The 23,861-nt window shown below is 42.4% G+C and overlaps 1 protein-coding gene across 1 annotated transcript; it reads left to right on the top strand.

Moving 5' to 3' along the window:
* The first annotated feature begins 7,577 nt into the window (after nucleotides 1–7,577).
* On the top strand, nucleotides 7,578–16,623 carry c8h18orf63 (chromosome 8 C18orf63 homolog). The gene is made up of 6 exons (XM_086150675.1): nucleotides 7,578–7,648; nucleotides 8,304–8,416; nucleotides 8,700–8,796; nucleotides 12,106–12,966; nucleotides 13,864–13,941; nucleotides 15,860–16,623. The coding sequence occupies exons 3-6, from the start codon at nucleotides 8,701–8,703 to the stop codon at nucleotides 15,980–15,982; spliced, it is 1,158 nt and encodes a 385-aa protein (XP_086006801.1). The 5' UTR covers nucleotides 7,578–7,648; nucleotides 8,304–8,416; nucleotide 8,700; the 3' UTR covers nucleotides 15,983–16,623.
* The last annotated feature ends 7,238 nt before the right edge of the window (nucleotides 16,624–23,861 follow it).

Below are 23,861 nucleotides of genomic sequence, written 5' to 3'. Positions count from 1 at the left end.
CTGCATGAACATGTTGTTGACATCCTTGCAGGAGATAGTCCAGCGTCTCCTGCCTGTGGCGTTTCTTCGAGCGGACTTCATTTGCTTCCCGAGGACTTTTTGTCTGTTTGTGAAAAAAAATTGTCGGCTTCGCCTCTGTTTAAAACGAGCAGCATCCGTGAAGTCTTTCAGCAGCTTAGCTTCGGCTAAATGAGAAGCGGCAGGAACACACGCAACATCTACAAGCAATTCCGTTTCCTTTCTCCTCTTCCTGTCCCTTGGAAAGCTGTGCCTCCCAGCATCCTTTTGTTTCCCGCAGACTGGAAATTGCACCCAAAAGCAGCACGATATTGCATTATTACTGTGCATACTGGACCGTACCGAGTGAACGCTAACGCTAGCAGATAGCTAAAGCTAACACGAGCAACCTCTGGATGTCATCAACCCAGCATGCATCGCGCTAGTCAAACAATGGCAGCACTCCTTGGTTAAGATATATGTTATAAATTGTTGTTTTTTTTTAAGAAATAACAATTCTCCATGCTCTTTTGACCACGCATTCTAGTGCAGACTCGCGGCCCGCGGGCCAATTGTGGCCGTCGGAACAATATTTTGTGGCCCCCTGTGTGAAATCTAATCTTTGTGTTAGTACCGCCCGCGGGTTTTTTTTTCACACACATCTAGGGGGGTTTTGTGGTGGGTTTCAGAACAAAAATGGGCAATGAAAAAATGAAAAAGTAACTTTGCAATGTATGTTTTTGCTTCAAAATTTGAAAACAAAGGGATTTTTGGATGAAAAAACACCCAGTGACATTTTTAAAATGATCTTTCTTTTCTTATTTCTATGAAAAAAAAAGACACAAAAACAATAACAAAAAAAAAGGGGAAAATTAAAAAGGTTGATGGAATGACCAGAATAGCCTTGTTAACATCATACCTCCTCTATACATGCTAACAATCAATTTTCTAATAAATTCTAGTGGCAAATTTTCCCAGTGACAAGATTTTCTCTTTTAACTCAACAGTATTTTTAGGGTGTCATTTCATCAATTCTTTTCTCTCCGGCCCCCTTGACATCAAATTAGGCTGTATGTGGCTGCCGGACCAAAACTAGTTTGACACCCCTGTTCTAGTGTGAGACAAACAGTAAAGCATATTTATGCCTATTAGTATTAGCCTATTAGTCAGGGTGGGGCTCCCTTCAAAAACCTTTCATTTATATACTGCTGAATGAACAGGAGGCAGAGGGTGTTCAGGAGGTGAACAAGAGGAGATGTTAGACCTTCGGACAATTCTGCACTTTAAATCCGGCTCAACCAGTGTTGGGCCAAACTGTTCATGTAATTCAAATGTCTATTTGAAGTGTCTGCGTACATTCCGCATCTGCACTTCGTGAGTTTACACATTCAAAGCTGCTCTCTGCTTTAACTTGCACTTCTCGCTAATGCTGTTTACAATTCTAATACTGTTGACATTTCCCTGCACTGTTTGCATCCGGTTTCAACAGTATGTTTCTTATGTATTTGTAAGTATTATGTATGTTTTTTGTTTTTTGTTTTCACTGTTTATATAATTTTCTACTATTAATTATAATTGTTGAATTTTTCTTGTAACTCTGGCACAACAATTTCCGTCGGAATAAATAAAGTTGTTCTTATTCTTATTTATTTATGTATCAGTAGTAACTGGCTGCACGGCGGACGGCAAAGAATTTCAGTATACAGGAAAATACGTTTACAGACTTTATGTTACAATAAACACTTTGAATCCTGAATTACTGCTGCATTTATTGATTTTACAATAATAAGTAATGCATTTTATTTGAGGCACCTTGCTGGCGACTCAAGGACACTGAACATACATATAAATGTACACAAAATACAGATTTAAAAAACATCTTTTATATAAAAACAATAAAAATGACAATGTGGTAAAGGCAAAAAAGAAAAAAGAAAAAAAAATTATACTGTGTACTAGCTTTATTTTAATTGTTTGTTTCATTTTAATCATGCATATCTATGTTCATCTGCAATACTTATTCCCAGCATATAAAACTATCTTTTTATTACTCAGTTTTAAAAATCATATAAGTCATCTTTGAGGGATGCAGGCAGTTAATTTATTATTTGATTGTTTATTTGCTTATTCATGGATATATAAGCTTGCGTATCTTTAACCTTGCATCCTCCTCCAGTTAAAACTTCATTCCAGGGTTTTAATTTTATTTTATTTTGAAGGATTTTTTTTCGGATGTACGACATCAATCTCGCGTACATTACTCGTCTGTGTGCTTTCACTTGAGCCCGCCCCTTTATTGGTCTTCTGGCGCTGCCATTGGTCGGCCGGCCTGTGGGAGTCAGCGATTGGTCGAACGCTGGTCAATCATCGCTGAGTCGCGGTCGAGAACGAGGCTGAAGTTCAATCCAGTTCAGCGGCTTTCAAGGAAACTACCTTCTCACGCAAGGGGTGTGTCTTTCTACTTTATCGTATATCTAATTCCCTATGGAAAGTCCCTCACCGGGAGCAAAACGTTGAATTTCAAACAAATAAAAAATGATAATGATAATTGTTACTGGATAAACGACTCATAGGTTTTTATTCGCTCCGTGAACTCACCACAATTTGGGTAGAGATAACTCACCTTGTCCACTCTGAATTTAAAAAACAGGTCAAATTTAGGTAAATAACCCCCCCTCCCCCAATAAATAAATGAATAAATTAACATAAATAAATAAGCCTCGCAATCTACTTCTCATTAATAAAAAAGACCAAAGGAATTAATGTCTTTAAATGGTTAATTTCCCTGTCGTCTGTCCAAAGTGTTCCTTGCCTAGCAATAGCCTATTACTATAGCTTCCTTGAGGTTTAACATTCATTTCTGAAACCTTTTCACTATTTTTTTTGTTATTATTGCTCTAACATTACTGTTTTTCACTATGGAAAAAAAAGAAATGGCATTTTATAACAGGATAGAACCCAGCCTTAAGTGTAATCTTCCTTTTTGCTTGCGTTAGCTTACTTTGGAGACACTTGGTTAGCCATCAATGGAGGTTTGAAGTGAAGGCTGACCTAGCTTACTTAAGTTAAACAATAGTTTTTGTTTTTGTTGTGTTTTTCTATTTGTTCTGGGTTTATTTTTCCAAAGAAAGTAAATGAGGAGAGTGGTAAAAGTTTGTGTTTCAGCAGACAAAGTTCTGGACTATTTTGCTATTTTGAATTTTAAATAATTTGTTCATCACTCTTATATGTCTTTTAAGTTAACCATGGAAATGTCAGCTATAGGAATATAATGCTTGAATTAATGCTCAATTGTTTGTTTTCTCACCAGACTGATGAGCCCAGATTGAAAGGTGTTAAATTAACACTAGAAAAAAAAATTTCTTTTTTTAGAATTTGTTTGCAACCTGGGAAAATTTGTGGCAACAGGCATCGTTGCCTAAAGTGCTCGAGGGCTTCATTCAAAAATGTGACAAATAGTATATTTGTCTTAGACAGTAGACGGCTTAAAATAAAATACAAAGAAACACATACACACAGGGCATACAATTCCAGAGGCACAGAGCAATTAAATCAAGCTTTTTATATTTCAAGTGAGTAGAAAAGTCCTACAATCATTAAAAAGCTTGATTTTTGAATAACTGCCAACCTTGTCAGAACCAGTAATCCTCATCAGGATGTTTTTCCTGCCTTGATATGAAAACAAGAATTTCTGAGAGAGTTGATATAAGGGTTCCATTAGGGATTAGGGTTCCACTAAGGCTGTTGAGTGAATAGCTGGATATTGATATAAGTGAAATTTTACCAAAAAAAAGGAAGACAACTAGCTGATATCTGTGTGTTGGTGTGCAGATGAGCGCAGAAAGCAAGCAGTGTCTCTTCTTCCTCGGGCTCCCGGGCCTGAAGAGCCTTTGCTGCGTCACCATGTCGCTGCAGGATGAGGAGGAGCCGCGCAGCAAACAGATAAAAACCTGCAGGTTGGTGAGGGCAGTGAAATTATGCAAAGTCATGGAATGTGATAAAAGATAGCTGCCTTTGCTCATAATGACATGTCTGTTTTCTGTATGACAAAGCGGTTTTAGATTTTTTGCTAGATTTTCGAGTATTTCCGATTTTGATTTTTTCAAGAATTTTAGCTGTTTAATTGCAAATTTTTGAGGATATGCTGAGGAGCATCATAAGTTTTTCTCCTTCCTCTTGTGTGACTTATAGCGATTTTGTCACTCAAACTTTCAGGAAAGCAAAAATGGACAATATTTGCAATATCAGTTATGTCAGTGTCTTCAAATTTGTTTTGGGGTGTGAAATCTTGCTGTGCCTTTGGGTGAAAACATCCCAGAATAGGAGCTTTGTTCCCACAGGGAGCTGCTGCTGCTGCACTTGCACATTCTGGCCAGTCCCGCGTTGGACTCCTTCACTGACATCACCGTCGTCATGGCTGTAAGACACATGCACATATACACATACACACTCTCACCCAAATAGGGAAAACCCACATAAAACTGCAGCGTGTTGGGACCTGTCATCTAGCATATCATCTACCAGCAGTTTTTCTGCAGGGGGGCTGAACTTCTGGTCAGTCATCTGAGTGGCTGATGTCATTACTTGTGTTTGGCCTTCGCACACACACACACACACACATACACACACACATGCTTACACACACTATTTCGGGTTTCACCAGCAGAGACAAGCAGCCAAATTAATCTGAATTCTAAACATTCCTTCAAATTATGACTAACTGCAGTCTGGTTCACTCTGAGTGACTTTAGCACAGCTGACGAACACAGCCATCGCCTTCACCAATATTCTGGAGTTAAAAAATAGAAAGAGATGTCTCAGCAGATGTAAAATTCCTCATACTAACAACAATTCTTTAGAATTTGAAGTTGGTCAAACTCAAAATGAAATTTCCAACTATTAACCCAGAGATTCACAACATTTCAAACTTGAAAATCAAGCTAATTTTACGTGGCAAAACGCCATCTTAATATGACAATCAAGGTAAAATTCAACATAACAATTTAGATCGACATCTCCATTCATACAAATATTTAAAAAATGTATCATTTGGTTCTTTGGGAAGATGTTAACGTCACAACTTGTTGCAATTTGTAAAAATCCCAAACATCTCATGAAGCTGACCCCTCTTTCTGCCCACAAGCGTAGCGCGGCCTCAGTAGATGAGAGGTTTTTTGTTTACAAGTTTGTTGTGCCTATGCTGTGTTTGCCGATTGATCTATACGAAACATTCCAGATCCAGTTTTACCAGGGAGGCTTCCTGCAGGCGTTTGGACAAAGGCGCGGTCTGCAGGTGAGGGGGCTTTTCCCTATGCTCATGATGGTGTTGTTATTATAATGAAATTGTGTGTGTGTGTGTGTGTGTGTGTGTGTGTGTGTGTGTGCGCACAAAGCTGGGCTCTCCTCAGTGTGTGTTTCCAGGTGTACTCCAGTGCTGCCTGTCCTTTTCTCTGATCACGCGTCTGGCTCCCAGCTGGAATAAAGCCGGGCTCTTCCTCATCAAGGGTATGAAGAGTTTCTCCTTCAGACCCACGCTGACGTTAGCTTCAGATCGTCAGTGATGGAGAACAGCTGGTGTTGAGTGTGTCATAACACACACTCATAGGCGCCTGAAACTGCTACCCTGTGTCATATCGCCTTAATTTTACGGAGATATTTGTCTCAGAGCAGAGCTAAAATCATATTTTTAGATTGAAATAGAGCTTCCCAAAATCCAGCTCCCTGTAAAACCACTGATTTTTCAACGTCATTATCCAAGAATGTCTCTAGAAAGATCCAGGAAACATCGAATGTATGTAGATACTCTAATCTCTGGATGTTTTTTAGCTGGAAAGCACACGAGAAGAAGTGCTTTGATGTGCGAAAAACCATGAAAGTTTTTAACACTGAATTTTGTTCTTCCACTGTACAAAAAGGTGAGAGCTGCTATTAAGGGGTCTCTTGGTGGTTGTGGAGGAACTGGCTCGCCTCTGTATTCTGCTCCAGACAATTCTCTCAAAGGGGTCAATGTGGGTTTTTGGTAACTTTGGAGTTCACTAAGCCAGTGAACTCAGAGGCTGTCCGAAGGCTTTCCTCTACAGACTCAGGAGGAAGGAGGAGGAGAAGTTAACCTTAAACTCAAGTGTGTGACTTTTTTATCTCAAGTGTGCTGCCATAGCACTCTGTTTCACCGCAAAGTGTTTAGGATTCCTTTCCGCCTCATGAAAACGGAATAACTTGCATAATCTGACAGAACAGTGGATTTATGGTGTTTAAAGAAGGGGGAACTAAATGTTATTTTTTTCAGAAAAGCAACATTAATGCACAAAATGGTTTTCAAGAGCATTTAGAGAGTCCTTCAGATGCCGTGTGAGGAATAGTGGTGTGTGCGTGCACACATACTATCAGTGCAGTGTCGCAACACCAACTTGAGCCTTCACCTTCCACCCAGTCACACACTGAATGTGTGCATGAGAACAAACACACACACAGAGGCCTTCCCCTGTCTGGTCTAATGGCAGTTTAATGACTTAACACTCGCAAAACGCTCACGAAGTAGCCTGAGGCGTGACAAAATCTCATAACACAAAGTTGTCAAGACGGCATAAGATTTTCCAACTTGTGGGGTTTTCTAGATATTGTCTAATTTCTTGCTAATTTTTTGGAATGTGTTTTCTTTTTCATTCAGTATTTATTAGCTACATTAAGACCATTTGCTGCTTGTTGTTTTCCAAACTGCCTCTGTTTTTTAATATTCAGGTAATTGATAGCAGTCGTGTCTTTCATTGTCAATTTTATGAACGCGCGTGATTTGGTGGGGTCACCGTCCAAGTTGACAGTGATCGGTCTTTTGATTTCATGGGGCGGATGAATGTTACGATTGATCATGTTTACTGCTTTTCATGTGTCAAATAAAGTGTGTTTGTTTTTCAAGGGAAAGACTTCCTGAGTGAGAGCGGGAGGCTCGGCGCTGTCAGTATGTCAACACACAACACTGTCAATCGATCTTTTCCTGAAATGCTTCTTTTAAGGTTTAACACTAAAACTCTGCTTATTGTTAATATAAACATTAACTGATGTGTCCATTAGATTTTTAAAATTAAAAATTGGAAAATGACCCAAAAAACGATTATATTTAGTTTGTCAATTATTCCGTTGAAATTTGATATTCAAATTATTATAGAATAAATGCTCCTTTTGATTGAGAATTAGTAGGAAAAAAAAAAACATAAAAAATTTATTAAATACTGAAGAAATCGTGCTAGTAGAAAGATCGTTAACAACAAAGAACAGGCCCCCCTGCTGAAGATTCAATAAAATTGGACATAGACTAATGTGCTATTCCTTTAGCACAGGGATCTATTCAAATTATCAAAAAATCTTTTACAAAATGCCTGAAAAAAAGCAATTTTTTTTTATTTCAACAACTCTGACAGCAATTTGGCAAAAAAACAGTCAAACAAAAAAAATACAAGAATACTGCCACCTATATGGTTTGGGTGCTGGAAAGTAGCGATGAGGTCCATCTGCAGGACAGATAGGGAACAGCAAAGCTCTGTAACACTGCCTGGATGGTGTGTGTCTGTGTGCGTCAGGCTTGGAGTTCAATACCACCGAGGGCCAGTCGTGTGTCAGCATCGAAGCCAGCACAGTCAGACTGCCCCTGGTCACAGTAAGACAGAACACACCTGGATTAAGATTATAGTCTGTGACAGATTTGTAATCCATGCATTTAAATATAACACAGGTGAATGTTTGAATTCATTTTAATATCAAAAAATGTAAGTGTCGCTAAACACCAGATACCAGGTTTACCCCGACGGATGGAGCTGCATAAAAAATACGTAGGACAGATGAAATACAATTATGTGTTTTCTTCGGAAGGGATGGGAAAGGTTTAACTTTTTCTTGACAGTGCAAAAGAAAAAAAAAAGCTCTTAATGGTGTATTTTTTTTCCGTTTTTCCAGCTAATTCATAGGTGCTCTTGCAAAAATATCCATTTTATTTTCCAGGATTTATCATTTTAATTTTGAGGTGCTGGTTTTTAAATAACACACAAATCTCTGTGTGTACTTATGAACTAACCTGCAAATCAGAGCCGCCTTCAAAATTAACAAATGTGGATTTGAATAAATTACAAGATATGATAAAATAACATTTTGAACTTGGTGCATTATATATCCGTACCACAGGCATTGCTTTTATAAATATGCAGATGAAGATGATAATCATCTCCAGTATGAACTGATAAACTTGAAGAAACTGACCGGCGGCGATCCAGATGAATATCAGAGCTGAGAAAAAACAAGGTGTTTTTTTGTTGCAGCTGCAGGACTTTGGCCTCTCCCCACTGGTGCTGCGGCGCTTCGCTACTGACCCAGGCAGCATCCTGGACCACTCCTCCATTGGCGGAGCCATCTGGTGCCATGTCCTGCCCAGGTAAGCAACTTCAACTGTCCAATTACGCTACAAGACAAGAAGTTCTGCAAGCTCGGGCTTGATTTGATGAAATACTGGATGTGACCAACAGGGAGCGCTGCAGCACTGCGGTCGTGATGGTTTAGGAGCCTGTATCTGAGACTCAGAGCATCCACTGCCTTCTCTAACGCCTCTGTTACCATACCGTCTGTGTGTGTGTGTGTGTGTGTGTGTGTGTGTGTGTGTGTGTGTGTGTGTGTGTGTGTGTGTGTGTGTGTGTGTGTGTGTGTGTGTGCGAGTTCAGCATGAAGAAAGGTCAGATCGTGGACATCAGACGTCAGCCCCCCAAAGACGGGCCCTTTAAGACCTACAGAGCCCTGCAGAGCCACTGGAATCGCCTGGTACAATACACACACACACACACACACACACACACAAACACACACAGTTCAGTCCTGCACCAGAGCAGGGCTTATAGGTGAATGAAGTAAGTTAAGTTTAACCCTGGGATCAAGAAGCTGATCCATCTCACAAGAAAAGCATTCCAAAAAAACACTCTGGAGCAGGTTAAGATAAGATGTCAAAACACATCCAGAGATCAGATTTTCTGCCATGGGGAAAAGTCTCGGGGCACGGCTTTTTGTTTCTATGGTAAATTTTGTGCGAGCACTTTGTTGCTGCTCTAAGGTTGGAGTTATAATGTTAGCCGCGTATGATAAACGTACATAGAGATACCAGATCCAACTTTTACCATTCACAAGGATGTCCACATGGGAGTATTTCCAACAGAAGGGGACTTTAATTATTCGCAAAGTTAAAATCCTGTAATATCTTCATGAAAATATGGTACATTTTGAATATTGTACTTTCAGGTTACAGACCGTGAACAAGTTTTAAAACCAGTTAAAGACAGAGCTTTTGTGTGTTTCCTCAGTATGGTTACCTGCTACCACATCTTGCAGAGGAGGAGGTGGTGTACTGTAGTGTTTACTTCAAGCTGGTGGGGGAGCAACTCTTCACGTATCCTGCCGTCTGTAGATTCAGCAGATTAACTAAGGCCAATAAAACACTATAAGATTCATCTATTTATGTTTTTTATAATCCGGCTCATGGACGCAATGATCTAAATCTGAGCGAGTGAATATCGGTAAATATCATGTTGCATAACTACCCAGCAACAATCTTGGTGGTCATTTTATGTGAATATGCGAATTATTTGGACATTTTATTGTCATTTCTTTTAATTCTGCTTTTATAACTCAACATGCAGAAAATGATCAAGGCCAGTTTCTTAAATGGAAAAAAAAGGATTATAGAACCCTTGTCTTTGCTGCGGAAAGCATCGTGAGTGACACAATTGTAAACTGCGGGGGATTTAACGCAGAGTAGTTTAAGTTCTAATTACATATATTGAATCTAACCGTGTAAATTATGCATACTGAGCAATAAGGTCTAAAAATGTATTTTTTAATTTACCCCAACTAGATTCCGAATGTCTTGAAACTCATTGCCCTCGTGATACACCTATTTAAAACTTCCCCAAACCTGTTCAGACAGGAATGACCCTAAAAGTGCTTTAAATGAACTTTACTGAAATATAATTAAAAAGATAATTTGAATCTTAAATAAAAGATCTGTTTCAGATTGACTGAAGAAAAATTTGAAACAAAAAAAAATCGAAATGCCCTCGGTCTTGGAAATAATCCTAAACTCTAGCTTTTCTTTAACCCGACCGTCCACAGCTACCCGCTCAGCTGCATCCGCCTGCAGCCTGTGCAGCGCTGCCCCCGGGCCGACCTGCAGGGGACGCTGTGCTCGTTCCTCGTGGACCTCAGGGGAAAACTGCGGAGCGTGTGTGGCTTCCCCGCTCGACTCACAGAAAAACCCTGTTACCCCGCAGTTAGCCTGAACACTGCCGCGTCATTGCAGGTACACAGGCACACAGCACATCTTTGCCCCCGAACATGAATTCGGTCTAGAGGTCCAACGCTACTTCCCAGAGGCCCTGCTTTTTCAGTCAAGCGGTGAGCCACGGCAACCATGACAAGGACTGTACTTTATTATGGCCGGATGTACCGATGGCTACACGGCCTGAAACGCAGAGGCTCTCCGCTCTCACTTACATTCTTAATTAATGAGACTAAAATTCACACCATCTGGTGACTTGGTACAAATGAAATGAAAGCGAGGACATTTAGTTTATTTCTGGAGTCGGAAAGTGCTCAGCGGTGTATTCCGCCATCTCCACGGTAACAGTGATCTTTAGATGTGCAAGTGATTCTCCACTGGAACCGTTTAGGAGGTTTAACTCTCCCACTTCCTTTTTAAGAGACAGGATTCAGCATCCGGAATTGAAATATTACGTGGGGTCACATGATTTGACGTTTTCTCAAGAGGCGCTTTCAGAACTGCATCTTTCATTTTTATGGAGTGGGCAGCATTGTTTTCCTTGAAATTAAACCAAATAATATGAAACACATCTCTCTTTGTCCACCGTTCCTGATCCTTGTAGATCCAACCCTTAATGAAATAGATAAAACTTCCAAGTTATGCCTCCACCTGCACAAGACTGGTGGTTTTTTTTTATTCACAGAGTTAAGATTAAGCCTTATTTTATGATCTTGGCAACTTCTAAGCATCCGCAGAGGCCGATGAAGTGAAATATTGGTAGTTTTTCAGCTGGGCTCATTTTCAACCATAAAATGCAGAATTGAAGTTTTCTTGAAGCTGGCTCTTGTTGAAGAAGAGAAAGGTTTTTTTTCTCTGTGCAAAAAAACAGATTTAAACCAAGTTTTCAGAAAAATGTTGCATTTTTTTCACAAATTCCCTCAACCAGTATGTATCCTAACAATCTGCAAAGTGATATCCTTTTTGAAAGAGGTATCAACATTATTTCAAAAAACAGAAAAGAAATATATCAGCAATGACTGAGAGAACCATGTTTACATCATCATCACTGTTGTCAATCACTACAACAAAACAAAACTACATTTAAATTTGGGGTATTCAAAATTGAGTTTGGCCAGGTTAGGAGTTTTATTCATGAAAAATTCCGAGGGCCTCAAACAAAAATGGCCTCTCCCAGGTAATAAAAAAACAACAAAAACAAATATATAAACCTGCATGCTCACTCGTTAAACACCATTATAAATTCCAGACTGACCCGGCGTGTTTGCATGCAGGTCGGAGTAATTTTTTCTGTACTAAAGGTTGTCTTTTCCCGTCTTTCCCGTATACTTTTCCTCAGGACTTTGCTGATGTTCCTGCATGAGGAGAGGTCTTGAAATGACCGAGCAGGTCGCTCAGCGAACCTGACCTAAAAATATGGATGACCCCTTGTTTCAAAATAAACCCTGCTTCAAAAAATAATTACGGGTCTATACCAGTGCGAGTACCTGCACCTGCACCTGCATTCAATGTCTAAATCCCATGCTGCTTTTTTTCCCCAAACTATTTGTGCACAGACGCCAGAGGTTCCTTATCAATGTGGGTAGTTCGCATCTCAGGGAAATCTATCTGTTTTTTTAATTTAGTTTTTGGTTTAGGGGTAGTTGTCGCCAAGTGATGACGGCTCAGGCTTCTTTTAATTCCAAATGACCAAATAAAACTAAGCCGACACAATAGTTCAATCAATAGCTCTGAGGAGAGAAACACAATCCATCGTTATATTGAATATTTTTGCATTCATTCATCCTTTTCTTCCTCCTCAGGTGTTGAGTCCTGGCCAGGTCAACCTGTCCAGGCCAGTGCACATCCAGCTCCCTCCTCTTCCTCCTCCTGAACCCTATCCAGGGTCACAGCCTCCAGCCGGAACCCCTCATTCCCACCAGGCTGCAACTCAGGGGTTACCGGGTAAAAGCTCTGAGAGAAATCAGGGAGGGCTCGGAGGAGACGAAGGCTGGCCGTTGATATCCTCAAGAGTTTCCGCTTCGACTCCGCCCCTGTCTTTCTCAACCCAATTTCTCACAAGCTTCCCGCCAGCCTCGCCGCTCCCCACCTCCTCAGACCTTCCCTCTCTTCTTCCCCCCAGTGAAACCCCATCACACCCGGGTTTTTGTCCCCCGACTCAAACGCCGGTAAGGCCAGCCCCGAGACTGGTTCCCATCTTCAAGAACAAGCAACCTTCTCGCCACGTGAATGTCGCCCAGCTGCGGGCGCAGAAGCTTCAGCAACATGCGAATGTGGAAGGTGATAAGCGAGGGAGGTTGAGTCTGATGATAAAGACACCTGCCTCATCTCCTTCAATCTCTTGCCTTTCGCTGCTTCCTCCGCCTACCGTGCCTCGCTTCAAGCCTCGCTTCGGCAGCTCCAACCCTCAGCCACAGCCCTGCTGCTCCAAACTCCAGCACATCACCAGTCTCAGCCCACCGTCTAAGCCAAAAGCCGTCCTCCCCCACGCCTCAAAGCCGGGGGAGATGCTCACCCCCAAAACCAGGCAGCGTACGGCTGTCAGCACCAACAAAAGTAGCGCTTGCAAACCCATTTGGAACCTTAAAGGGACGGAATCACAGCGAGCGTCAGCTGCAGATCCTCCGCCTCCAGCGTCCTCAGAGACAAAATACAGGAAGAGGGTGAGTCCGGCCAAAGCTTCATCCTGGTTTGAGTTTTGCAGAGTTATTTATTCATGATATCTTTTATTGACCTGTTGGAAGTGACTAGCCAAATTTCCATAACAAAAATGATTTCTACAGGTAATCCTCTGCAGCGCAATAAAACAGTTCTCATTCTTAAAGCTGCACAATAACTATCATTATCACTGTAATACAAAAAATGTTTGCAATACTTCCAAAAAACTAGTTGCAGAACCCAATGCAAACATTCAAAGATTTTTCTGTTTAATTCAATTTTCAGTGAATTGTGGTTATTTCTAAGGACATGCCAGGGTAGGGCAGAATAGGTAAAAAAAATAGACACATTACAATAATTACTTGTTCTGCAGGATTCCATTAGAGCAGAATTTATAGACCACTCACAGTTATTTCTTTTACACGACACCGAAATGGGATCAAGTTATATAGACTTAAAAGAAACTACATTGCAAATACACTGTTACCAATAGATTTGAGAGCAAAGGAACATCCGGGATCGCACTGATTAAAAAGCCTGCACATCCTTTTCCCCAAGAATCGGGCACCGTTTGCAGGTGGAGTGTCAATTTCATGCAGGCGGGCTCCAAACTTGCCTGAAGAATTTGATTGCTAAACACCACTTGGGCCAGGGTTTCCTCAAAAATTCCCTTTTCAGGAAACACAAGGGGTTTTATGCAGTCAGGGGCCTGAAACTACACCCATGCTCATGTTTAGACTTTGTTTTCCAAAATGACAGAAACTATATATCGAATGTTTTTCATAATAATCCCTATCCTGCAAACTTGGTTAATGACCTTGGATGCTTCATCTTAGATGATATACTTCGATTTTCTGCAAAGCGATGGTGTTGTTTAACTGTGTTATAATCTGTTCTTTCAGGCGGTTGTTTTTGAGTCCAAAGCGAAGGCGCACAGAGCCGAGGAGGTCAATGTGGAGAAAATGGCCAGGAGCAGTCAGGTTTGTGTCTCATTGATGCTGAAGGTGTCAGCTTCCAGGTTCCTGGACAGGCAGAGGAAAAAAAAGATAATTAGTGCGAGAATTCGATATTTCACTGTCTGAGGAGTGGAATATGCTTAATGGATTTCAGGAACCTGGGCAATTTTACTTTAAAAAATCTCCCGTTGGAGCCTGGGATTTTGAAGACCACGGGATCAGAGTGGAAACGTTTGGGTTCCGAGCAGTGGAATCAATATTCCTGGTCTTGTATGGAAAAATTTGTTGCTCCGGACAAAAAAAAAATTAAAAGTCCTGAACGTTTCCAAGCAGCAGATACAAAAGAGTTTCTCATGGTGTAAATGCTGCTTTAAGTACCCATAAAAATGTCCAAGTCCACTCTTGCGAAGTATCGTTATTACATGAACTTCCAGCATCATTGGGAGATTATGTAGTTGTGTATTTTGGCGCAATCCCTCTCAGATTTCAAGAAGATAATTTGAAACCAGACATGACAAAGACACGGTGGTCGAAAGGCTAAAAATAGTTTTGATGTCACCTCGCCGCAAGCTAAAAGTGTGTATTCGCTCTATTGAAATCTGGGGTCGGAGTCTACAACGCAAACTAGACATGCTTGCGGATATAATTAGAAAATAAGCAGTGTTTTAATCAGCTATCGCTCTGTTTACTCACTAGCAGGCTGCAGTGGAGCTGTCTGAAACCATTACTGCTGCACAGGATTTGAAACCATAAATCCAGCTGTGAACATTTCAGCCTCTGAGGGGCACAAATGAGCCGTAGGGCCAAAATAATGAAATGAGAGGAGAACCGGTGATTTTATTTCAGACACGAAGACAGAATCAACCTGCAGTGTGTCTTTTCCTACCGTGTGTGCAGCTGTAGCTTCCCTCGCAAACATCCTGTGCACATTAATGTGATGCATTAAAGTGTGTTAGTGTGATGAATCGCACGCGCGGCGTCCAGTCAGCCTTCGTTTCCCGACAAACATCCTCTCCGAGGAGGAAGGGACCGTTAAAGTGATGGATGGTGGGCAGGGGTTAGGAGCCTCGCAGATTAATAACAACATTCATCAGTTTTACAGCTGCAACCTGTGAGTGTTCAGCAGCCGTACATCAGTCGGACTTTCTGTCTCACGCTATTCAACCGGAGCGCTCCACAGTCTCGGTTTCTTAAATCCAGGCGAATGCAGGGTCAAACACCCGTAGTCCAGACTCGGATCCGGATGAATCGCCGTGGTGCGTGCACGCTCACATGCCCCCCCCCCCCCCATAATGATCTGAGAATAGGGTCAGTATTTGAGGAGAATGCATGATTTGATGTGAGGGATGCAGTCATATGATAAGCCAGTTAAGTAGCTGTTATTAAGAGGGTAAATATAAGACGAGTAGCCTCTGGCGAGGGGCTGCTTCCTCAGGCATCGTGGGAAGTTGCATGAATATGAAAAAACTTTGAAGCAAAAAGTTATGGGATTGATGTTTTTATTTGTTATAGTACTTTACCTTAACTTCAATTCAGTCAGTGATTAAAAGTCTCATATTATGACTTAATTATGGCCTTTTGGGTTATGTATCAATGGTATATTTTTTCATTGAAGTATATTTTTGCCGCCTTGTCTGTGGAGGTTCTCAGTCATCCAGACCGCGGTGAATTCTTGTCAAAATATTCTTGTCTTGGCAAGTGAATTTCTTCACTTGAAGACGTTTCACCCCTCATCCGAGAGGCTTCCTCAGTTCAAATGACCCACGGGGGGTTTCGGAATATAACTGCCAGGTTTCTGGGCGGGTCGAGCTTATGGCGGCTTGTTGTGTAAATGGAAGGGCCGTTCTGCAGAAACTAGGCGTGAGGGGGATTGTTTTACTAATGATGAGTTTCCGTGGGGACTTCGGATCTCACCCCGGACTTCTCTTCTTCCCATCTGCAGTTGTCCAAGGTGAAAGCTGCGACGCTGCTTGCCTGGCTGAAGGAGAGAGGAGTCCATGTCAGCGGCAAACACAGGAAGGAGGAACTGATGCTGAAAGTCATGAGTCGTCTGTCTGAAACCTGAACCACCCAGGCACATGCTCACACACACTCAAGCCCAAACTAGCCGAAGTTCAGCCGTGTTAATCTTCCCTGTTCCAGAGCTGACCATGAAAACTTGTCCACTCCAGTGGAGCGAAGCATCTCGACCTTCCCACGGCTGAGATGCTGAAGATTTGCCAAAATCCAATCCTTCTGTAAGATACGGTCGCTTCATTTCCCACTGAGGTTTTCCCGCTCCTCCTTTGTTCCGTCTCATTCTGGCATAAAGTTTTACAGACACCAACGGCTGACTGACATCAGTTTATCTACCGTCAATGTGTTTACAGAGGTTATTTGATTTTCTCTCAAAGCCAGTGTCTTAGACGCGTTTACACATGCAGTCACATTTTCCTCGTGAAAGTATTTGACGAGATGTTAAGGGTTTTGCTTTTCTTGATAAAAATCGATTACTTTTTTTTTTTTTTTTTGCCAGCTATTATCTTTATGCTGCAATGGAAGTTGTTTGCTCTCTGTTCAAGTCCAATATGTTGTTCTTAAATGTAGCGGAACTAAAAGAAAGTTAGTATATCTGTTACTTTCAAAGAATATACTTAAGTACCGGTATGTGTTTTAGAGCAAAACAATAAAACTGTAATCTCCAACTGTTTATTTTTATGAAGGTGGTATTTTTTTTCAGGTTTTCCAATCTGCACACACAAGCACGCACCTTCGCACCCACACATAAACACACTTATCATGCAGGTGCCGTCACCCAGATTGTTCTTGGAAAGATTTCACAATTAGGACACAAAAAATAATCCATTTGTCTGTTTCCAGTGCCGCAGGGTCAGGGGGGACGCTGATGCCCGTCCATCCCAGAACCACATATGACCATCCGCTCTCCCCCGACAGCACCAAAGTTCTGCAAATGATCGATCTTTCCACAGCGAGTTCGTCCTTGAGGTCAGAATAAGGGGCGCCGATGCCCATCCAGCTGCACAACCACAGAGGGCGGACGTTTCCTGGAAAAGCAGTTGGATCCACACTTGCAGTGCCAAGATCGCTATTCGGAGACCGTCCAGGTATGTACCTGAGGTTCTTGCCCGTCCTAAATTCCTGCCTCGGCTACTCTGTGTTCATGTGCAGTGGCGATAGCGTTCTTTCCCCTGTGATTGGATGTTTGTATATCTGGCACTGTGACCGACAAGCCATCTGCCCATGTGGACAACTGGATGGCTGGAATTGAGGCCTCGAAATAAATCTTAGATTATTCGAATCACAGTTTTTGGCACATTTGTGGTTTTCCATTTTGGTTTGCCAACCCCTTCTCACCTCGGGACTCTGGCTCTCAGGGGACGACACGTTTCCTCTGACCGTAAGCGAGCATGGCCTGGGATTACTTTAATGCTCAGACACAGTGCGGTGCCGTTACCAGGGTGACAGCAAGGCGGCAGCTACTCAGCAGGGAGGGCAACACTTAGAAGCGATTCTCTAAATTAAAGATTACACGACATATTCTGGAAATTTAAATCTGCATCTTTTTTTTGATCCTTCCTGCTCAGTGGCTGCTGTGCACAGCGTCAGAAAATCACCAGACTAGGACTGCAGAAGTTAGAGTCCACCTCACCTTGGTTACCAGGTGTGATGCTGATGCAGAAAATGCTTTGTGATACTTTATTTAAAATCATTTCTCAACATTCCCAAAATTGATCAGGCCACCAAAGTATCAAAGTTTCACGCTTCAATGAAAAAGGAAATATTTCTCATGTTATCAACATAACATCTGTTGGCTATTTCAATTTCAACTTGAACATCTCAGCTGAGAGGATAACACAATTCCTTCGAATAGCTTCTTTTCCTTTCAACTTTTCCCTTCAGGGGTCGCCGTAGCAAATCAACCTCTTCCATCTAACCCTATTCTCTGTATCCTCCTGTCTCTCATCAACTTACTCCATCTCCCCTTTCACTACGTCCATAAATCTTCTCTTTGGTCTTCCTCGAGACCTCCTGCCTGGCAGCTCCAATTCCAGCATCCATCTTCCAATATATTCTCTATCCCTCCTCTGTACATGACCCAACCATCTCAGTCTGGCTTCTCTGACCTTCTCTCCAAAACATCTAACATGTGCTGTTCCTCTGATAGACTCATTCCTGATCCTATCCATCCTGGGCACTCCCAAAGAGAACCTCAACATCTTCATCTCTGCAATCTCTAGTTCTGCATCCTGTCTTTTGGTCATTGTAACAGTTTCTAGTCCATACATCATCGCTGGTCTCACCACTGTCTCGTACACCTTTCCTTTTATTCTGGCTGAAAGTCTTCTATCACATAGTACCCCTGACACTTTTCTCCACCCATTTCAACCTGCTTGGACCCGTCTCTTCACCTCTTTTCCACACTCTCCGTTACTCTGGACTGTTGACCCTAAGTACCTGAAATCCTCCAGCTTCTTGATCTCCACTCCCTGTAGCCTCACAGTTCCACCGGAGTTCCTCTCATTCACACACATATATTCTGTCTTGCTGCGACCAACTTTCATTCCTCTCCTTTCCAGAGTATACCTCCACCTCTTTAGATTTTTCTCTACCTGTTGTCTGCTCTCACTACAGATCACAATGTCATCCGCAAACATCATGGTCCATGGGGATTCCTGTCTAACCTCATCTGTCAGCCTGTCCATCACCACTGCAAACAAGAAGGGGCCCAGAGCTGATCCCTGATGAAGTATCACCTCCACTTTGAACTTCTCTGTTACCCCTACAGCACACCGCACCTCTGTCTCACAGCTAGCATACATGTCTTGCACCAGTCCAACATGCTTTTCTGCCACTCTTATGATTGAAAACTAGTGGGATCGACAAAGTTGCCTACTTTCGTAAAAAGTAAAAGCGATGGAGCTAAATATAGAACATATGAAGAAACAAGATATGGGGAGGTCTAGGGTGACGTCTGTTCCTGGGAATGAGATTTAAGAAAAAAAAATACCTACAGCCCTGTTGCGCTGCGCTGATGAGTATGAATGAGTGGAAATATTTGCTCTTTGTAAACATCATAATGGGGCCGTCAACCTCCCGATGGCAGACGTTTCATCCGAGCTAAATATAGCAACATAGTAGAAGACATCACGTCAGTTATCTGCTGGCTGCGGAGGAGATTTGTGAGTGTTTGGATATTGGCTGCCAAGTGCAAAGTTGATGTCAGTCTGGGAGTTCCACTCGAGCTGCCCTTTTTTTAAACAAAGCGAACTGGAGCTTTAAAAAAAAAAAAAAAAAAAAGGATTCTCTGTCAGTTCCAAAAAAAAAGTCTGATATAACCCGCTCACCCTTCATGTAGGAGTTAAATGTCATCTTTGAATTCAGCCTGTTTTGCATCTACATCATCTCAGGCTACCTTTTTCCACCTGCTCCACCTGCATTCCACCTCAACGCCTCTTCTCACCCCAAAGCCTTCCCCCCTGCCATGCTTCCAGGTCCAAATGCCAACCTGCGAGTGTGAAACGAGCGCTGAAAGAGCGTATTCAAAGCGCACAAAGACTGGGGCGGACCTGCAGTGACTCAAAAGCTCAGTGGCTACCACAGCAACGGACACCCCCCCCCATCCCTTTCGGTTCATGCAAAGAAGACTCAACATTGACAAAGAGGCCAAATTGCTCTGGATAAAACTAGCTATCTGTAATTGACTTACGGATTTCAGGCGGTCGTGAGAAAATTATGTTTCACGTAGACGGGAACAGAGGAGATGTGGAGAAAGGACTGAACCCAGACACAAATTCAACTACCTTAACAACAAGAGACTGGTGGACATGACAGAGCTGACTGGACCAAAGATGAGGCAATCAGCAATGATCGGCAAATGTCGCTGAAACACACAAGGCCGAGGGCAGGAAACCAAAGACTCTTAAGAAAAGCCAAAAAAAAAGCAATAAACCATCCAATGAGGTGAACAGAAAAAAGTCCCAGACTTATTTGTTGTGATTTAAAACACGGGAGTCCAAAATCAAAACCGTGGCAGGAACATCACGGCCGTCTCGAAGAATCCTCTGGTTAGCTGCTCGCAGGCCTGAACGCCGGGGGTCCTCGTGTGATGGGCTGGATCCTCATCCCCTCTTCCTTATCAGCTCTCCTTGGCAATGACAAGGTCACACGACTCGGGGGCGCCTCAATCAGACATCCCTTTTTTTTCTTTTCGTTGATTAAATTCGGAAGCATCGGATTCATTTTTTTTTTTTTCATAACGCTCCCTCAATGATGTTCTCATCAGGGAACCTTCCACTGAGACATTTCCTGGGGTTGCTATCTTTTTATTTGTTCACTTTTTGAAGGTCACTGATGGGTATTTTCTGTCCCCATTATTTACATTAGAAGTCTAGGGGCAAACTGTTTTTTGCGATTTTGTAGCCCATTATGCATTTGACTGATTGCATTTAATTCCAAGAGTCCTTTTCCTGATGAAATGTCCAAGGTCACCAGATAAGCAGCTTGCCCATTTTTAACTGAGCCTGGAAGATGATTGTAAATCAAATAGTTGGATGATTTGAGGGTATAAAATACACCTGCAGTTGAAAGCTGCCATTGCACACATATTTAGTATATAAAGTAATTATGAAAGAATCAACATGCACCCTCTGCAGGATCGTGGCTGGATACCCGCCAGATCCCCCCCACACATGAGCCCCCAGTCATTTTTGTTTCACTTGCTGTGTCGGATTAAGGCCCTCACTGAGCTCTGGGTCTGATTTAATGCAGACAATGTCCTGTCCCTCCTCCTTTAACAAAAAACAGCTGACCGCTGTTATCGTGGCGGCGCCGTCAGACCTCCCCAATTCTCTCTGGATTATTTGTCACTTCGCCGCCTGGGGCCGCCGAGTCGATAAAGAGGCCGACTTTGCCAACGCGGTGATCTCATGCCTCCGTCCGTCCCTCCGCGGGAGGATCCTGTATCGGATCGAGGCGTGACAGGTGATGTTCCCACATTTTTTATTTTTGTAAAGGTCCATTAAAAAAAAAAGTGGATAGTGTCCTGTTACTATAATGGGAGCCATTTGGAAGCCGGTGACAAGATGCGCTGGAAGTCAAACCTTTAATTCACGCATCACATCATGGGAACCTCTCCAATATCTACGCTGATTATCATGGCTAGCGGGTTCCCGGTCGGCTGGAGCCAAATCCAGCTGCCGCTGAGGCCGGTGGCCGAGTTTAACCCTGATTGATCACCTGTCGATCACAGGTCCGCAGCCAATCATTCTCCCTCTCTGCAGACCATTTCTTCTGTGGGAGAAAGATGGGGAACCCGGAGAGAACCCAGGCAGCAACAGGGAGAACGTGAAGACGCCCAAACAGGAGGAGCCCAGTCGACCACTTTGAATGAACCGGCAGCCTCGATGCTTCAAGGTAACCTTGCTGACTGCTGGTCTCCTTGAGTAAAATACTGCCACATATTGTGTTGTACCCACAGCCAACCGCAATCTGGATCGGCCTCAGCTTTCTGTCATGGTGGTAGACCAGACCTTTGCCCTGTTTCATGTGGCTCTGACGTTCATGCCAAATTTGTTTTTAAATGTATCTGTATGCGACTTTGCTTAGCTAGAGTTCAGAAGGCTATGGGATTTTCATCTCGCGTACACATACGTTTTTGATGCAAATGTTCATGTGGGAAAATCATGCGCAGCACAAATAGATAAGAATATAATTGACTCTTTGTTTCATACCAGAATGTGTTGTTTAAAAAGCATAAAGAATTAATTCTTTAAACACCTATGTTCACCCAGGGGCTAGTTTTACTAGCGCAATGCATGCTGGATTGATGACTTATGTTCACTTTGGCTTCCCGTGAGTGTTTTCTTTTGCTTGGTACGGAGCAGCATACACGGTAATAATGCTTATACAGTATATGGTTGCTTTTGGGTGCAGTTTCCAGTCCAAGGGAAATAAAAGGACTGATGCTAGTCTACACAGCTGTCTGAGGGACAAGAAGAGAAGAAAGGAGTGGGAAAATGCTTGTGGATGTTAACAACTTTAGTTGTGTTCTGACCGCTTCTCAGATGGATTTAGCTTAGCTAAGTTGCTGAAAGACTTCACAGGTGCTGCTAGTTTTAAACGGACAGCTAAAGCCAAATGCCAATCCTACAGTTTTCTTTCTCAAACAGACAAAATGTTCTCGGGAAACAAGTGAAGCCTGCTTAGAGAAGGCAGGAGACGCTGGATGTTACCCTGCAAGGATGCCAACAACCCGCTATTGCACAATTAGCATCTGATAACCAAAGACCGGGCACCGGCCCGATCATGGAGGACGCTGACAAGAGTCACCTGGTCAGTCAGCTCAACTCCGTAAGTCTACAGTGAACAGCCAGGATGGAAAGCAGAGCTCCTTACAAGAGACGTGCTCTCTGTTAGCATAGCAATGCCGTTAGCTCACGCACACCTGCATCTTTAGCCAACTCTTGCCGCTTAGCATCTTTATTCGTCTTCATTTTTAAGGTTGTTTTGTTTTCTATCTTCTATCCTCCTCGCTCACGTCTCGAGTCCAAATAGGAAGGGTTGCACACTTAACTGTGTTTGTGCCGCCAGGTAAAATGAACGGGACTGAGTCCAGGTCAATCTCGTGACATCAATACCCAGACAGCATTGCGATGTAAACAACAATGGCGGCCTACGGTTGTACCTTTTTTTTTACAATTTTTTATAAGATATGTTGAGAGATTTAATTGTTTTGGTACAAATATTGCTGAAGTTGGACAATAATGTCTTGGTAACCAGGGATATCTTAGCAGAGTGGGAACATTTTTTGCAAACCAGATTTAAAAAGATTGTTCGGGGCAAAGAATGCCAGAAGTCCCTCTAAGCAACATGCATGTTTAAAGAAAAAAAACGGTAAAAAACAAATTCTAACCCGCTATTAATAAATGTTAGTTTTGAGAAAAAAGGTTTTTCTAAAGATAAATTTGTGAGAAGCCTTTTTGTTCAGTTTTAATTGAATTGGTAATTTTGGTAAAAACAATGCTGTGCAAACTTTGCATAGAAGACATGAAAATAGTTCACAAAAATTGATTTTTTTGGGGATGTGGAATATTTAACGTCCAGAAAGTTTGGAAAATGTTTTTGGAGGCATTATAAATCCGATCAAAAGCAAGAATTTTTTTCAATAGACAGGTAATAAATATAAGCAGTTTTATTTTTCAAGATTTATGAATAGGTGGGACTGAATCAATTTTTAACCAAAAAAAGCCATTGTGAATTTTTCCTTTTTTTTTGTTCGTAGACTTTGCTGAACTTAGAGTTTGTGTGTGTGTGTGAGAACATGCGATGGTTTGTGATAAAGTAGGAGTCAATTGATCTGTGACAGTCACAGTAAATCTGGGTTGGCAGAGGTCTGCATGTGAGTGAGAGTGAGAGGGAGGGACGGGGGAAATTCAAATGTGCCCATGCGTAAAAGTGTTGCAGTTAGTCTCTGACTGGTCGGCCACCCTTACAGTAGACATCGACATCCACACGGCCTCCGTTAATCCGTGTGGAGTCTCATGTTTCCCACAATCCATTCCGATTGCTTCCCTACTCGGGAAAGTAAACCCCGAGCTTCAGGACACGCTGGTATTTGATATTTTAGACACGCCGGGAGTGTGTATGGTGTGTGAAATAACTGCTGTCAGACATTTTTATCATTTCACCCTCTTGACGGGAACACTTGAAAAGCATCTGGCCCGAATCCCCAGTCGCCGTGGACGTGTCCAATGCACACACTCGTTGGTTCTCTTGTAAATGTATGAGGTGAAGTTTGAAGTGTGGCAGAAACCCCTCCAGTCTGAAGAGCCTCTCAAGATTTCAAACTTAACTCTGCGCGGACCCGGAGTAATTACGAAGGCGGTCATCTCGATGTTGACATTCAAAACGAAATACCAGCCGGAGGTGCGGTTCGTTCACACGGG

The sequence above is a fragment of the Fistularia commersonii genome, chromosome 8, assembly GCF_037954325.1.
Source record: "Fistularia commersonii isolate RoL2024-O1a breed Wild chromosome 8, RoL_Fcom_v1.0, whole genome shotgun sequence".
Lineage (NCBI taxonomy): Eukaryota > Metazoa > Chordata > Actinopteri > Syngnathiformes > Fistulariidae > Fistularia > Fistularia commersonii.
This window is presented reverse-complemented; position numbering and strand designations above follow the sequence as displayed.

Excerpts from the sequence above, each read along its gene's own strand:
- c8h18orf63 (XM_086150675.1), top strand. The coding sequence starts at position 8,701 with ATGAAGAAAGGTCAGATCGTGGACATCAGACGTCAGCCCCCCAAAGAC. Across the intron at positions 12,967-13,863 it reads AGACAAAATACAGGAAGAGG|GCGGTTGTTTTTGAGTCCAA; the intron begins GTGAGTCCGGCC and ends CTGTTCTTTCAG. Across the intron at positions 13,942-15,859 it reads AAATGGCCAGGAGCAGTCAG|TTGTCCAAGGTGAAAGCTGC; the intron begins GTTTGTGTCTCA and ends TCCCATCTGCAG.